Below are 16111 nucleotides of genomic sequence, written 5' to 3'. Positions count from 1 at the left end.
ATGGCGCACGCGCCAGCGGAACTGCCCTAGTGTTCTCAGTAGCATCGTGGTAAGGATTGAAGATGGACATTCCTATTCTAGCTCCCGTCGCGTGTGAAGTGCGAGCAGTGATAAAGCTTTTTAATGTACAGGGAATAGCGCCGATTGAAATCCATCATTAGCTATGCCAGGTCTATGGACCTAATGTCATGAGCAAGCAGATGGTGCGTTGCTGGTGTAGACAATTTGCAGCAGGACGCCAAAATGTGCATGAGGGAGAGCGCAGTGGGAGGCCAACCGTCATCACAGACGATCTGGTGGACCTTGTTTGGGAAAGCATCATGCAGAATAGTCGCTTCACAATAACGGAACTCAGCGGTCAGTTTCCGCAGATTTCCCGCTCCTTATTGCACACCATTGTCACGGAGCGCCTATTGTTCAAGAAATTGTGTGCCAGGTGGGTGTCGAAGGAGCTGACTCCAGAACACAAAGCAAGGTGCATGGGTTCAGTATTGACATTTTTGCAGCAATACAGCTGACGATAGATTTCAATCAGCGCTATGCCCTGTGCATTCAAAAACTTTATCACTGCTCCCACTTCACACGCGGTGGGAGCTGAAATAGGAATGTCCATCTTCAAGCACTGCCAGCAGTGCCCTAAGAGCAGTAGGGAAGTTCCTCTGGCGCATGCACCATGCTAGGACTTTACTCTTTCACGTGCATGCAGTCGCTTCGCACAACATACGGTTTCCTAGCTATGGGACGCGTGGGAAATTTACTTTCTGGATGCACCTCGTAGTTATCTCTTTGTTCAATATCTGTTCGGTAACCGAGATAAAGTTCGTGAATGGAATATTACCTTGCAAGACTAAGGCAGTGAAATTTATTTAATACATGTTATATTTCTGTTGTGTATAGTCTATCGTCGGGCCAAGAGTTTATCACTACAAACCAGTTGCAACGGAAAATTAAGAAGTTGGTGAGAGTTGGAGTGGACAAAATGAAGGAGAAATTGCAAAAGAGCCGGTCAGTGGATCACAGCCCTGAGACTCCAGAAAAACCCCCGGAGCCTCAGGAGAAGATGGAAGAGCTCGAGAGAGAAGAGGAGGAAGAACAGGAAAATGAAGAAGTCAATACAGGTAACAAGTTTCTTCTTTTTGTCTTTTTCTTAGTTGAAATTGGTAATAATTATAGCTTACGGAACTAAACTGACGCATAATTACAAATACCCACTTAGACTAACCTTCGTATATGTCGTAATAATCTACACTAAGGACTTCCATCTTCTCATCACATTGCATGACATCCACCGTAATATCAATAAAAAAACATTTCTTCTAATGATAAAAAATATATACGAGAAGGTATCGTAAGGTTTCAATTATCACCAGGAAGTTATTAAGAGATGATGATGAAACTTTGTCAGTGCTATGTTTGTTTTATATGTTCATGATGTTAAGGAAACTAGCTCCTAATGATTGTTATTTTTTACGGGCTTGCCAGAAGTGACCAAAGTGCAATATGAATAAGATTGAGGCTCGGAGTGTGATAAAGTTTCTGCATTTCAAGGGTAGTAATACCAGACAAATTCATGACGAGACGAAGGCTGTGTATGGCGATGATCGTCCATCTTATGGCACCATTGTAAAGTGGAAAAGGAAATTCATATGTCCCTCACAGACGACCCAAGGCCTTGAACACCATCTGTGACGGACGATGCGGCCACTGTGAAGGAAGTGGAGTGTTTAATCCTCGAAGACAGACGTGTAACCATCCAAACGATTATGAATGAGACTGGTCTCAGTTATGGCAATGTGTGGAAAATTATCCATGACGAACTTCACATGTCTAAAGGTATCTGCGCATTGGGTTTCTCGTTTGCTGACACCTTTTCAGAAGCACCAACTCATTCATCTCAAGTTGCTGTCGACAGAGCAACGGCGTATGGCTTCCAGGTATTGCAGCATCCGCTTTATTCTCTCGATCTCGCACCTAGTGACTTTCTCTTGCTTCCCCAAATGAAGAATCCGATGCTGGTCGCCATTTTGACAACACAGATGATGACATTCATGAGATGGAAGAGTGGTTCCCTCAGTCTTACGAGGATCCGTCTTGCACTTTGGTCGCTTGGTGCACACCCTGTAAAACAGTAACAATCATTAGAAGCTAATATCCTTAACACCATGCACATAAGAACCAGATATAATACTGACAAAATTTCATCACCATATCTTAATAACTTCCTTTCCTGGTGATAATTAAAACTTAACCATACCCTCTCGTACAAATTCTTTGATATTATCACTAACAAAGGTTGTACTCTTAATAATTTTCAGCTTTCACAAAACCACTCATGTTTTCTTAATATTACTCGAAGTTTTGTGAATTGTAGATGCATATATGTAGTTTTGCAGATGTATTATACGGTTGTATGTAGAGACTATAAACAATGCAGATCTTCTACTTGTAAGCAACGTGATGCGTTCAATAGATTTTGTATTGCTTTTGGCTTGTCGTAAGTACCCACATAGAGAAGAGAAGAAAATAACAAACCAAAGTATTTATGAACGCCTTATTGGAATTCACGATCTCTCATAATAGTATTGCCAGGAAGAAGAAAGCAGAAAGAGTAAAACTTGTGGGCCAGGAGGATTCATTTGAAATACAAAACTGTTAAGAGGTTTACATCCTGGGACCCCTATGGTTTTTTTTGTTTTTTGTTTTTGTTTCACTAGATTTACTCTATGGACGACATAGTAATAGTGGCAAGATCAGAACGGAGATTAATAGAAGTGTTTGAACAGCTGGAAGAAGAAACAAAAAATGGAACTGATAGTGAACCAAATATATGATATTGTCGCCATCTGAAACAAGACGAAAAACACGTAATTTGAAAATAGGACATAAGGAATTTGAGGGAGTAGATAAATTCACCTAGTTAGGAAACGTCATAGACAGCGGGAACAAAAAGATCACATGTATACAAGACAGGATACAAGCGGGAAACAGGGCATACTTCGCAAATCTCCAAATATTCAATTGCAAACCAGTTTCCAGAAGTACAAACCTACAGGTATACAGCACATTAGTAAGACCTGTTATTATGTATGCATCAGAAACATGGACACTCACCGCAGCAAGTAAGGAGGCTCTGAAAAGAACGGAACGAAGAATACTGCGGAAAATTTATGGACCAGTGATGGCTGGAGATAAATAGAGAAAGCGATATAATGAAGAACTGGAAGCAATAATCCAAGGAGAGAACATCGTACGGTTCATCTAAAGTCAACGGATTAGATGGTTAGGTCACGTCGAGCGCATGGATGACTCTGCAATGCCAAAAGGAATGTTCAGAGAAATGCTATATTACAGGCGGCAAGTGGAAAGACCAAAGAACAGAGGGGCAGATGACGTGAGGGAAGACCTAAACCACATGAAAATGAAGAGATGAAAAGAACTGGCGTGCGACAAGATGTGGAGGCTGCTCCTACAGGAGGCCAAAGCTCACCCCGAGCTGTAGAGCCGAGGGGTAAGTAGGTAAGATTTACTTCATATTTCCCGCGTCGTTCATGATAAGCTTGGTGAAAACACTTTTAAAAACTTAACTCTAATGACTGCGATAATTAAATTTGTTGACGACAACGAAGAGTACGAATTTACCGGAGACTGTGAAAATTGAGCTTTCATTATTTCATTTAAGCGCAATGGTCGAAGACGTTTTTCAGTCACTCAGTCGCTGTTAATGGAAAATAGGAATGATATAATAATTATTGTACAGAAATATTCATGTCGATATTCGAAAAGCAGGAGTCACTGAATTTCTGCAGATCGATGGCTTGTGTGAAAGATGTCAGGAGTCACTGAAGAATACTTACAGCAACACATGAAAGCAGTATAGAAAGTAGCTGGGAAGAGAACGTTGGATGCACAAGTGAAAGACTAGAAGCAGTATAGAATATGTCTGAAAACAGAAAAATTATGGGAAAACTTTGCCATCAATACCGATCTGGTTAACATAAACAAGACAAATATAAGAAGTAAGTAAAGTATACAAATATAAGAAGTAAGTAAAGTATGTAAATTATGTTCATAAATAGAGGAAACAACCAATCTCTAACATACCAGTTTCTATAGGTACGAATTCAATGAACATCGATTTCAAGAGTGAAGGAATATATGGCTGTTCAAGAAGCGGACTGGACAGCGTAGTGGTTAACGCATCGTCACGGTACGCCGAACATTCCGGGTTCGAGTTCCGGTCCAGTAGTGCATTTTTTCAAATTTTGAAGACCAGTTTTCATCTGAACACTGGAATTCAACCGAAAGAACTGTAGCATACAAGTACATAAGTCTACTATAATGTTATGCAAAAAGTTTACTTTTGTGCGCTTCTAGGTTGAGAGATTTTGTCATTTTTGGGGACCACTGGCTGTCGTAGAGCACTCACCTCGGATGCTAGGGATCCTTGGTTCGATCCCAGACTAAGTGAATGTGTTGTGAATTATATCATGTCTTTGGGTTCCTAATCACTCACTGCCATTGATAATCCGTCTTGTGTAGCCTAAAGGGCAGAACTGTGGAGCATAAAATTAGAATTTCATTTCATTTTGCCATTTTAACACTTTATGAACAGGTTATACAATTAAGTAAAATATTTCTCCTTAAGTTATGTTTTAAAATGCTTATAGGATTGTATGCAAATGTACGTTACCGTTTTACTTCTATGGAGAAATATGAAAGAAAATAATAGAAAAGTAAGTAAACAATTTATCAGAAGAAATACAAAATTGGTGAGTAAGGTCGGCTACAGGTTAGACGATATTTCACAGAAATTTGTTAAGGTCATGGAATTCTTATGCAGAATCTGGGAAATCTTTTCATCAGAATGTGTAGCAAACCTGAAATTCTTCATTAGGTTGACAAGAAATTTTGTGTTGCATACGTACTGGTAATATTTGGAAACAGTTCCTTATAGCTGTGCTAAAATTATCGAAGAATTTATTAGTAGGAAAGCTTTGCGTAACCAGATTTTTTATTTTTGGGGGGGGGGGAGAAGGGATTTATCTAGTATATAAAACAGTGAAACATACTATTATATAAACTTTAATATTCTTTTTAAAAAAATAATGATTAAAGTTTTTAAAGTTTTATTTATTTTTGCATTTGTTGTTCTAATTGTCAGACTGGGCAGCGAGAAGCAAGTACCTTGGTGAGAAGTTGACAGAGGACCATTTAGTGACGGCAGCAGCGATGTATGCGAGAGGAGAGTTACCCATAGTCCAAAAGCTTCTCCATTTGACAAACCCGGAGTTGAAAGAATTCGAAGACATGAACTTCTTGCAACGCACTCTTTTGCATCCACTAAGAACATTGCATTTGTTGTATTTAAAAATAGTAGAAGTGTTAGCTAAAAGGGGCACAAAATTTCTGGCTACTATTTTCCCGAAAACTCATTTGCAAACGATTCTCGTTCTTATCTGCTACTCTATGTTTAACGCTCAGACAGTGGCGTTCCTTTTACCCCTTATTGTGTATTATGTGTCTCTTGCTGTAATGGTGGTATCTACTTTTGAAATTCTTCAGAAGAGAAGAGAATTTAGTGATTTCCAGATATGGTCTAGTCTATTTTTAAGTTACAGCTGGGACTTAAACCCTGAGGAAGCTGAATCGAGGTATTGTAGAAGCAACGTGTGGCCTTATGTAAGGTTCTTCTTGTCATTGTTTTGTAACCTGCTTGTGTTTCCCATCGTTGGTGCTAAATGGTCCCTCCAATCGGAGGTGACAGTGCTTTCGTTTTTTCTTACATTCCTTACTCTTTTCACTTCTATGGAGAAAGTGGATTACCTCGTTTTACTGTCTTTTGTTTTGAATTTACTCACAAGGCATCCGGACTCCCATGATAGCGCCGTCATAAAGAGTCCACAGTATTTGAGTATCTACATGTTCGAGTCTCCTTCGTATGTGACTGACACTGGCGTTGAAATGTCTTTCAATCTGCGTGGAATATTTTATATCTCGATGTTAGTGGTTTTTGTGAAAATGGCAGCTAGACATCGTTGGCAGGGAGTCTATCGATGCTTGATCCCTCACTTTGTGACATTGTCTTGGTATCAGTTTGCTCTGCTGGCCGCTGAAGGCGCCACGTGGTCAGGACTGATCAGAGGAACGTTTGCCTTAGTAGGGATTGTGCTTTTTCTTCCATTGTTGGGATTTATGCTGCTCTTACTTCCAGTATTGGCAGTGCTGAAATATCTGTCCGACCATGGCGTTTTGATACAGGTGATAGTAACCCTGATTCTGATTGGTTGTCCCATTGGGATCTCTTGGTGGCTTCGGAAGACGAAACGAAGTTCTAGTCAGTATATCACAGGGATCCAAGTGGCGTTTGGGCTGATCGCTGTGTGTTCTTTGTTACCTGCATTTCGTAATATCGTTATTGTTGAGAAAGGATTCCTTGATGAAGATATGGATAGCCCGAGCATTCCTTGGGAGCAGTATCAGAATTATTGTCATCAACCAGCGTGGGAACAGTCATCAGTAGCGTTAGTGCAGTTGTCCTGTTCTCATTTAACTGGAATGCCTGTTCATTGGAATGGCTACGTTACTACAGTTCGGATTCGCAAGTTAGATAATGTTCTGAAAAGCATCTTTGATTTGTTGCCTGATTTTGCTAATCGAATGTTGACCTGTTTTTATGGAACTACTTACCCAGAATGCAATGCAGAGACAATGAAAGAGATTGAGTTTCGACAGTGTAAATTAATTCGTCGGCTAAAAAGACAGCACAATTGCCATCTGGATACGTGGAATCGGTACGAATTTGAGATTGGAGTGAAGATGCAATCAGGAATGTGGGGCGCGGGCGCCGAAATGTTTCTGATTGCAGAGGACGTGTTCAAGAATTTTACTTTCGCTCTTCAACCGGGAGACAGGATTTGGTTCTCTGGGGAGCTATCCAAAGACTTAGGGGGCGTTCGGCCAGAAATTGATCTGATTGAGGTCGGCTGTTTGGATTGTCATAAGGAAATTCCATCAGTTCAGAAGGTCCATGTTATGAGTTTTCGTTCAGAACTTTCTGTTGGCCTAAAATCAATATTTAATTTTATATTTAACCCGTTAATTAAGTTTAATTAAGAAATGTAAGGAATGTCAGGTGACATTGTTATGAAAACATAAATAAGTAAGACAGGCGCGATGATGCCTCTAGATAAAATTACGAGCATTTAGCTATAAGTATACATTTGTTGCAGCTAACACGTAGTTTTTTTTTTTTTTTTTTTTTTTTGGTCGTATTGAAAGTAATTAAAACTAATTTAGTCAATGTTAAGCTTTACTTCTTATAAACGCTTTAGTGTTCTGTGTTTATTGTTTAACAAACCGAATAGGAAAGTAGGCGTACAGAAGCAATCAGTTTGGCCTTCCATAGTGGCTGTGAAATTAAATATTATAAATGCACAATAATATATTTTTTAAAAATGGGCATATCATGTGATACACAATAAGAAGTCAGTCAGAACATGAAATAACATGTTCCATATTATTTGTACACTTAGTACAGGAAGAAGTGGTTATTTATATTCTCGGAAGGTGGAGGAAATCATTCAGTAAAATTCTAGAAGTTAATAGAATAAATTTTAAGCAATTAGAACTTTGCTTCTACAGTAAAATCTGTGTTTCAGTACGTTTCGCAAAACCACTCATATGCAAAGTAATATTATACTAACCGTTCTTTCCACAATTGAAGGTATTACTGACGCTTCCAATAAATACCAGAAAAACAAGGAAGAAGTAAAGCACGCATCTGTGCTCATGAGTATCATAATGCTTTTCGAAGAAAAATGAACGACGGTTTTTGTAATACGAGGGGCAGCCATAAAGTTCCCGGAATGTTGTTGTAGTTTTGGTATTTGTAATGCAATCTCAATGAATCATGTAAAGTACAGTCCTTTGGTTGTCTGATTATGAAGTTGACAAGTGTGAACAGGTTCATAACAGGCAGTGTACGAGTAGCGAAGCTGAACGGAGGAGTGTGTGTGTGTGTGTGTGGTGATCAGTTAACACAATGTCACAGATCGACCAACACACAAACGCCAAGTTCATGTGCAAATTGGGGAAAATCTGCTTCAGACACTTTAATAGTCTTAAAAAAAAAAAAAAACACAGTTTAACATTATTGGAAATTTGGTTCTTCCCAAAGCTAAAAATGGTCCTTTTCCGTTTTGCCAATGTAGAAGACATAAAAACCAACCCGATAGCTGAACTTCGGAAGATACCAGAAGAGACCTTCCGTCGGTGTTTCCACCAATCGCAGGAGCAGTGGACACTAGTGTGTGTGTCTGTGTGTGTTTTCCGAAGGCGATCAAGTAAATGTGTACGTATGTAGTGGGAATAAAGAGCTACAAACAAAATTCCGTGAACTTTTTGACTGCCCCTCGTATGTCTTAATGTATAATATTAACATAAAAATGGTAAGATACATTATAAAATCTCTTCTGACTTAATACAAAAGTTCTGTTAATTTTCAGTTTAAGTGATTAGTGCTAAATAGTTAGATTTTCCAATATGTGTGTTCGGTTGAATTTCCAGCCTTTTAGTGGTTCGTATTTTTGCATTAATTTGTTTCGGACGTTTCTCAGTTTTTTAAATTATTATTATTATTATTTTGTAATCGTATTTAATGATAATCGTCTATTCAGAAACTACAACGATCATATGTCTGTGCGTTTTCTAATGTTTAATACTTTTTTTTTCAAAACTTATTAAGATGCAATTTGTTGTAGGACCAAATGGGTTCGTGTTTTTGTCTCTCTAAATGTGAATAAGTTGAGTCATGCTATTTTTACTTTAGTAATGGATTGCAAACCTTTCTACTTCGTAATAGTAACACCATTTCGTAATAGTAATAGAATGTAATGCGAAATGCAACAATATTTGCCACAAAAGCAAGCAATTAAGATGATCATATAAAACACGGCATCATCGAGTTTCTATACGTAGCGTTGTAGAACTTAAAACTGATGGGTGTTTAACGGAGCACGACTTTTCCATTTTGCTCTCTGTTGTTCGCAGACAGATGTGTTTCTTCCGTTCTAATGTTATGACAGTAGTGTTCCGGCTAATTTATTCCATTCTTCCGTAATCCCAAGATATCTGAATTTTAGGTATGTTTGTCATTAATACACACGTGTCTTATTCGATTCGTCATGGAAATCCCATTCATTAAGCTAAAGCACATAGTTGTACATGATTTAAATGAATTCATTAATTTCCAGTTCTCTTTATGAAAATTATAACTTTCTAGACAGTCGTGTGTTTGAATATTCAATATGGAAGAAGAGTTACCAAGAAGTTGTAGAGAACTTAATTTTGTACACTTGTGTGCTTCCTTGTTTAGTGATAGGCAGAGAAACGATTGCACAGTCAGTATCAAAAGTTCTAAACATTAAGGTTAAGCTACATTAAAAAAAAAAAAAAAAAAGTTTGTTGATTGAAGTTTAGCGTCCGTTTAAGTTTAGCGTCCGTTTTTAGCAAGCGAGGCTGTATTGAGGCGTGGATGTACATTTTAAGCTGAAATCCGAACCATAATACATTGAAATTTTAATGCGTTTTCACAAGAAATCTAACCTTGAACTACGCGCTTGTCACTGGACCAGTGGGGAGATCTAAAAAATCCATTGTGTGAGAATAATAAGGAGTGCATAAATAAAGAACGTTTTAATAGAGTGATACTATTAAAACTAAGCTATTAAGCACATTGAAGTAGTATTTATCTGATGTATGTCTGTTCTTTGCTATTCTTGTTTTCAAGAAACTTAAGTCTAGAAAATGTAGAGGAGGAAGTTAGTGAGAGTGAATACGAACTTAATCGAAATCGTGACCGTATTCTTTATTTTAAAAAGTCAACTATCAGTTTGACTAGCGTTTGCTGTCATTTGCTCGCCGAGACATATGCTTTTGTAAATTTTTAAAATAAATGTAGAGATAAATATTTGAGAGTGGCAATATTAGACTAGTCAATGCAGAGTTTGTCAGTGGAACTAAAAATGTTGGCAGGTGATTTTTACCGCTTCACAAAGAAGGGAAATACCGTATACGTTATGCGTTACCATTGTACGTACGTACTGTAGTGATTCTTCTCACATAATAATAAAATCACGTTGAACTATAAATATAAGAAAGGAAAACAGTGGTTTACTTAAAAGGAATTTATACAAACAATAATGTGGTAAAGTTGAAAATTGAAATAGAGAGGAATCATATACTGCTGTCCTAAACGAAAAAGACCTTAACTCCACATTTTTCGAAAATCGAGATATTGGTATGGGAATGTTCGTAGTACAATTCTGCATCTGTCTAAAGTGAATTTGACGTGGTTTCACCAATAGGTAGGGGGTAATGACGTCATAAATGTCTACCTTATGTTCAAAACTGTTAACTGAAAATAAATAAAAAGATCTTAAGTGGCAATTCATAAGCAAAAATATTTAACTGTATTACCACACAAATGTTAGATCGTGAAAATATATTTAATAAAGTTTTACTGAAATACAACAAATTTGAACGTATAGCCTAAACCAAAACGCGTTTTGCTTATTTTCTCGAAAGTATGTGAAATGGGGATAAGGCCTTTTCGCTTAGCAGGGCAGTATACAAGAAAGAGAATGAATATTTTGCAATGAATCCTACTATTCTTGTTAAGGATATAAAACTATGTACTGGGTATATCATAAAGGACTTTACAACTTTGAAAACTCATATTGATTTTATTGATCTATTTATTTAGCTTACAGATGTGGTTTTGGCGTTTCTTTTTTTTTTCTTTTTTTTCTTTTCTTTTTTCTTTTTTAAACCTTATACCTAAAGAGATTCAATGTGGCTTCCATTGGTGATGCGACACATATACCTCCAAAACATCCATGCATTCCACACAAAATTCCTTTACGAGCAATTCTATCGGTATTTTTTTAAATTCTTGCACCATTTGTAATTTGTATGGTTTGAGGTGCAACCGTTTGCTCAACACACGCCAAACTGTTGTGTGGGATGCCTAGCTGTTCAGAAGCACGCCAGATTGATTTTATAGGACTGTTTACAAAGCTTTGTCTCATTTGCTGTACAACGTCTTCAGACGTACGGGGACGACCTGGAGATTTGTTGTGTCTCACCGAACATCCACTTTCAATAAAACACTTATGCCACTGATAAATAGTAGGCCTACTGAGAGGATCTTTACCATACTTTGTACGAAAATTACGTTGCACTGTTGTCGCAGACTTCGATTCTTTAAACCAAAGCATACAGCTAGCATGCTCGGGACCAGTAAAGGCAACCATCTTTGCTTCAACTGCCGCTAGCACTTGTGGTTGCTTGTTTCTGAACTAGTGTACTACGTGAGTCAAAACTAGATGTATTTTGCTACAAGATTACACCAAAACCTTGTCTGTAAGATAATGAATAAATCAATATGAGTCTTCAAATCTGTTGTATCCTTTTTTATACCCCCTGTATTGATTATGCGAGGGAAAGCAAGGGGAAAGGTCTGAAATCCCTGTGCGGTGTTCATCATTCGAAGTAAAGTATGTTCTGTATTCAAAGAAAAATATGTGGAAATTGTCTGTATTTAATGAGAATATAGATTTCAACAATCTGTTATCTTCTGTATGTTCATCATATATACTTAATATTCAAATATTGTAATTGTCTATTTGCGTTTCTGGTTGTGATCAGAAAGTCATATCGTTGTTTTAGTATTTATTTTTTTTAGAATGATTTATATATACTTGTATTTTAATGTATGAATGTTAATTTTGACAGTCATTTCTATATCAAGTGTAAGGAGCCAGTGGAAAGCAAATACTGCGAGAATTTTGTGTATCAGTAATAATGTGTATAATATTTATTTTGTTATTTTAATATTATTTTTTTCTAATTGTGCGTTTTATTATTGAATGAGTATTTGATATGCATGTCTGATATCGTTAACGTACCAAAAGTTACGAACTGGTAATGATTGTTTTTTTTTATTTTATTTTATTTTTTAATGCAGATTAATTAGAAAGTAGTGCATAATCGCTCTGTCAAATCTTGCTCGAAACGTAGAAATGGGAAATTACTCCGTTGGTATGTTCCTCAAAGCAGTTCGCCAGTAGACGTACGAAAGAACAACATATTAAAGTATGTTTTCACTTCTGTTTCCTTTCCCCGATTATTCTTATGTTGTGTCCCATCTTATATTAGGTTGAAAAGGTTTTATTCTAAGCTGTAAAGCCATCCATTCCAAAATTAGGTTTCCAGATATTGTTTAGTGTATATATGTATACAGTAGACTTCCGAGTATCCGGCCTAATGTGTCGGAAGGCCGGAGTTCTGTGAACTCATTTCTTTATGAACATTAAGCATATCGTAAGAACAATTTACGAATACAGTACTTTATGTACTGTACAATCAGGAACAGCCAAGGAGCAGAATGCTGCTGCTCTTTTCCTGTCACACGACATGTAGGAGAATCGTAGCAGACGCCCACTTCCAATGCCTTGGCAATGTTGCCAATGCAACGTGTTGCCTTCCTCATTTAATTACGATAAAAGAAAACTAGGCCTGATATATTTGGGTTAATTTGTGCGATGATTATGCACCGAAGCAAAGGAAGGCTGTGATGATGAGGTAGATAATCACATAGTTAAGAAAGTAGAGAAAAACGGGAGAACGCCAAGAAGACCCATGCACAGGTGTTTATCCACCACAAAGTTCACTTGGCGTGGGCTGAAGTCGAACCAATAGTCCCTATGCACTAGAGGTAAGCGCTGCAGCACTGAGCAACTTCAGCCTACAGTAGATTGGATAATTATGTAATTATTAGTCATAGCTTTTCTCAGTATAATTATAACAAACAAGAACTTGTGAAGGGAAGGATGTCAAGGCGTAAGGCCATTTTGGGTTTAGTCGCGATTTTCCTGCGAGAAGACACGTTGAAGAATGCAAAAATCACAGAAGTTATGGAGATGTAGTTCCCAATTGAATACAGTAACTTTCGTTGTACATGAGATCTGAAGTTGATTGTTCACGGCAATTCCACAGAATTTCGCTTTGCTAAATGTGACTAATATGATAAAGGTGCAGTAACGTAACGCAAAAATGTCGGCCTCCCTGCAGGATTATTTTTGGGCACCCCCTCCCATGCCCATTAACTTCCCACTATATTATGTCCCTGTAGAAATAATGGTTAATAAATCCATGTAATATAATAAAATTAAAATTAATACACACCGAAAAAAGCAAAAATTATTTTCCCTTAACCTTCGAGTGTTAAGAGGATTTTTTAAGCCGATGTTGCTAGAATGGATGAATTTTCACCCAGAACAGAACAGAACATATTTTTCTTTCCCAAAGTAAATATTGTTCAGGGAAATGAACATTCCGTATTCAGCTCACTTTTTGTAGACTATAGGTCTTGACATTTGCTTCGCGGTGGGCTCCCAAACCCTGCGGGCCCCTCAGTTAGGTGTGATATATCCATTACTAAGTGTGTAAATATGTAGCACGAGCAATGATGACACATCAATATCAGGTTTTCTGTGCAACGAATTCCGTTGCACCGGGAACTACGTCTGTAGAACTTTTATCGTTTATGCGTTCAGTGATAGGGATCAAATAAAACAGGTTAAGCGTAATGGATAGCCTTGAGGCACTTTGTGAACAAAACCTGGAGGCCATTTTTAAGAATCCCTTGTTTGTTACAATTTTGATAACAACTATGGCGTTACAATTATAATTTTGGAATCTGCTACGCAATAATTTGAAACAGAAGTTTGGAATGATTTTAGACCTTTTGAATGTAATGCCGCAAAACTAAAGAAAATTGGTTCCTCAACGGAGGGAGCCATTTAGCTGAGATCAAAGTTTCAAAAGAGGTTGAAGGTCTTATTTTGATATTCTGTTTGTTTGGTAACATTGTATGGGGGTATAGAGGAAATGGGTGGAGATTCTTTCTGTGCATCGCTAGTCATTCGAGGATCTAACGATTTGACAAAGGAAAATCAGTTGCGTGTGCGCATTAACTTGCAAGGATTCTATATGACTACAATTCCGTTACTTTGGCTTGCACCATCCTTAGTACAGTCATTAGTGGTGAAATCTCTGCACTGTTCAAACGTTTGTTCATGGTAATAATTTCAAAAATTTTTCATAGTAAAGGCATTTCCAAATTTCTATTTGAATTGCTTCCCCGTAATTTTTTATGTTTTATTTTTTTAAAGAGTCAACTTCAATAATAATAATAATAATAATAATAATGTGTGTCTACAGAGAAAAGTTGACAGCCCTTATCAGACATATCTTGTCTGTAACTTTGCGGTGGATATAGTGATTCAAGAACATATTTCTGAGAAAAACATTCCTTCTCTAAATTTAACAAAATTATCATATCACCTGATTCGTTCCAAAGTTGGAGAAAATCTAAGTTATACCGGGGAACATTTCCTTTGGCGATGTACAAGTACATTAGAAATCTTTTGTTTAACTATTGATTTAAAAAATGTTAAATGAACGTTAGTTTCAATCTAGCTTTAATTAAAGAGTGAATTTTGTGGTATAGTAACGATGTATATCAAGTGCTCATAGAAGTGGGAGGTTGTATAATCCTTTTAAAGGCAGCTTTAACAGTTACATCAGGAGTTGTTCCACAACAACAGAAGACACAATCATTGAAGTTATGTCGCTCTTGAAAACAAAATTCTCTGGTTTATGAATAATTTTGCTACGTTACCAGAAAATGATAATCGTAAGGATTGAGTTTTGCAATCTTCTGATGTTACTGTATTCCATTGAATTTACCCATTGTATTATGCCAGTTGTTTTTGCTATGTAATTAATTTGTGTTGAGTGTTGCTATTTCTGTAGGTGATCGGTGTAACTGCAGAATTTAAATATAATGACTAACGTGTGTTTGTAAGTGTTTATGATTGATATTGTATATTATATTTTGTAAAATAAATCTTAAGTTGCATTTAAAATGTTTCCTATGGTGTAAAAAGATATTTATTTTTTATTACCCTCAAGAAGAAGTGGATGTTCGAGGTTTTTGTATTGTGCACAGGTTAGACGTTAATATATGTACAAATGATGATTTTATCACAGATATATAATTAATTCTCTCCTCTTCCTCATGTCAAGGAAAGCTATTACAAGAGGGAGGATCGGAAACTAAGGTTACAAGACCGATATTTCTGGAGTTTCGTCTGTTACAGAGGAATGAGGAGTGTGCGGGAATTGCAATACATGGAGTTGGCAACTGAGCAGAGTTTCAGCCACTCACCACCTACGGCGCTAGTTGTAGGTAAACACAAATGGCGACTTGTTTGGAAAACTGATCTCGCGAACAAGTCCGTTCAGTTATTTGATTTCTGTAGGCGAAACATGTAACTGCGGCTGAAATTCACCGGCGGCTAATAGATGTTTACGGAGGGACTGTAATGTCTCGTCAGCATGTCGCAGAATGATGTCGAATGTTTGCGGCTGGTAGAGGAATCGTCGTCGCCCAGGGCATACAGTTCAGAAGACCACAACGGTGTTGAAGTTTCGCTGGGACAGCATCAACCACCCTCCCTACGGCCCGGACCTCGCTCCAAGCGACTTTCACTTGTTTCTGCACTTGAAGGAGCACCTAGGAGACCGTTGCTTCGCTTCAGACGAGGAGGTTAACACTTGGTGATAACGTGGCTGAACACGGAAGGACAGCATTCTTACCACAAGGGAATCATCAAACTCATCCCACGATGCGAGAAGTGCCTCAACCGATATGGAGACTATGTCAAGGAATAACCTATGTATGTACTATGTGTTGGCTGTATTAGTTGTATGAAATAATATATACACGTTTCACTGCAGGCTTTGTAACCTTAGTTTCTGATCACTCCTCGTTCAGCTGTGGTAAATCATCCAAAACATAAAATCAAAAGTTTCTCAAATCGGTTGACTAGTTTAAGTCATAATTGTATCTGTTAACCTGAAGACAAAGTGAATTTATGATTGTTTACAAGTAGTATGTGTGTCATTGTTATGAGCCTCTGTGTCACCGTTAGAAGACAAATAACAAAATAGTTTGCTCCAGCAGAATGAAAACTAAATTGTTATT

The 16111-nt window shown here is 37.4% G+C and overlaps 1 protein-coding gene across 2 annotated transcripts in view; it reads left to right on the top strand.

Annotated features, from left to right (window-relative positions):
- The window catches only part of wfs1 (wolframin ER transmembrane glycoprotein wfs1), a 31863-nt gene extending 16873 nt beyond the window's left edge, over positions 1-14990 (top strand). For both annotated transcript variants that reach the window (XM_081734560.1, XM_081734559.1), the window contains exons 5-6: positions 898-1118; positions 5162-14990. In XM_081734560.1, coding sequence (XP_081590686.1) covers positions 898-1118; positions 5162-7113 — 2173 coding nt within the window. In that variant the 3' untranslated portion in view covers positions 7114-14990. The remainder of the gene's footprint in view (positions 1-897; positions 1119-5161) is intronic.
- The last annotated feature ends 1121 nt before the right edge of the window (positions 14991-16111 follow it).

Source organism: Thermobia domestica, chromosome 12, assembly GCF_964235325.1.
Source record: "Thermobia domestica chromosome 12, izTheDome1.hap1.1, whole genome shotgun sequence".
NCBI lineage: Eukaryota > Metazoa > Arthropoda > Insecta > Zygentoma > Lepismatidae > Thermobia > Thermobia domestica.
This window is presented reverse-complemented; position numbering and strand designations above follow the sequence as displayed.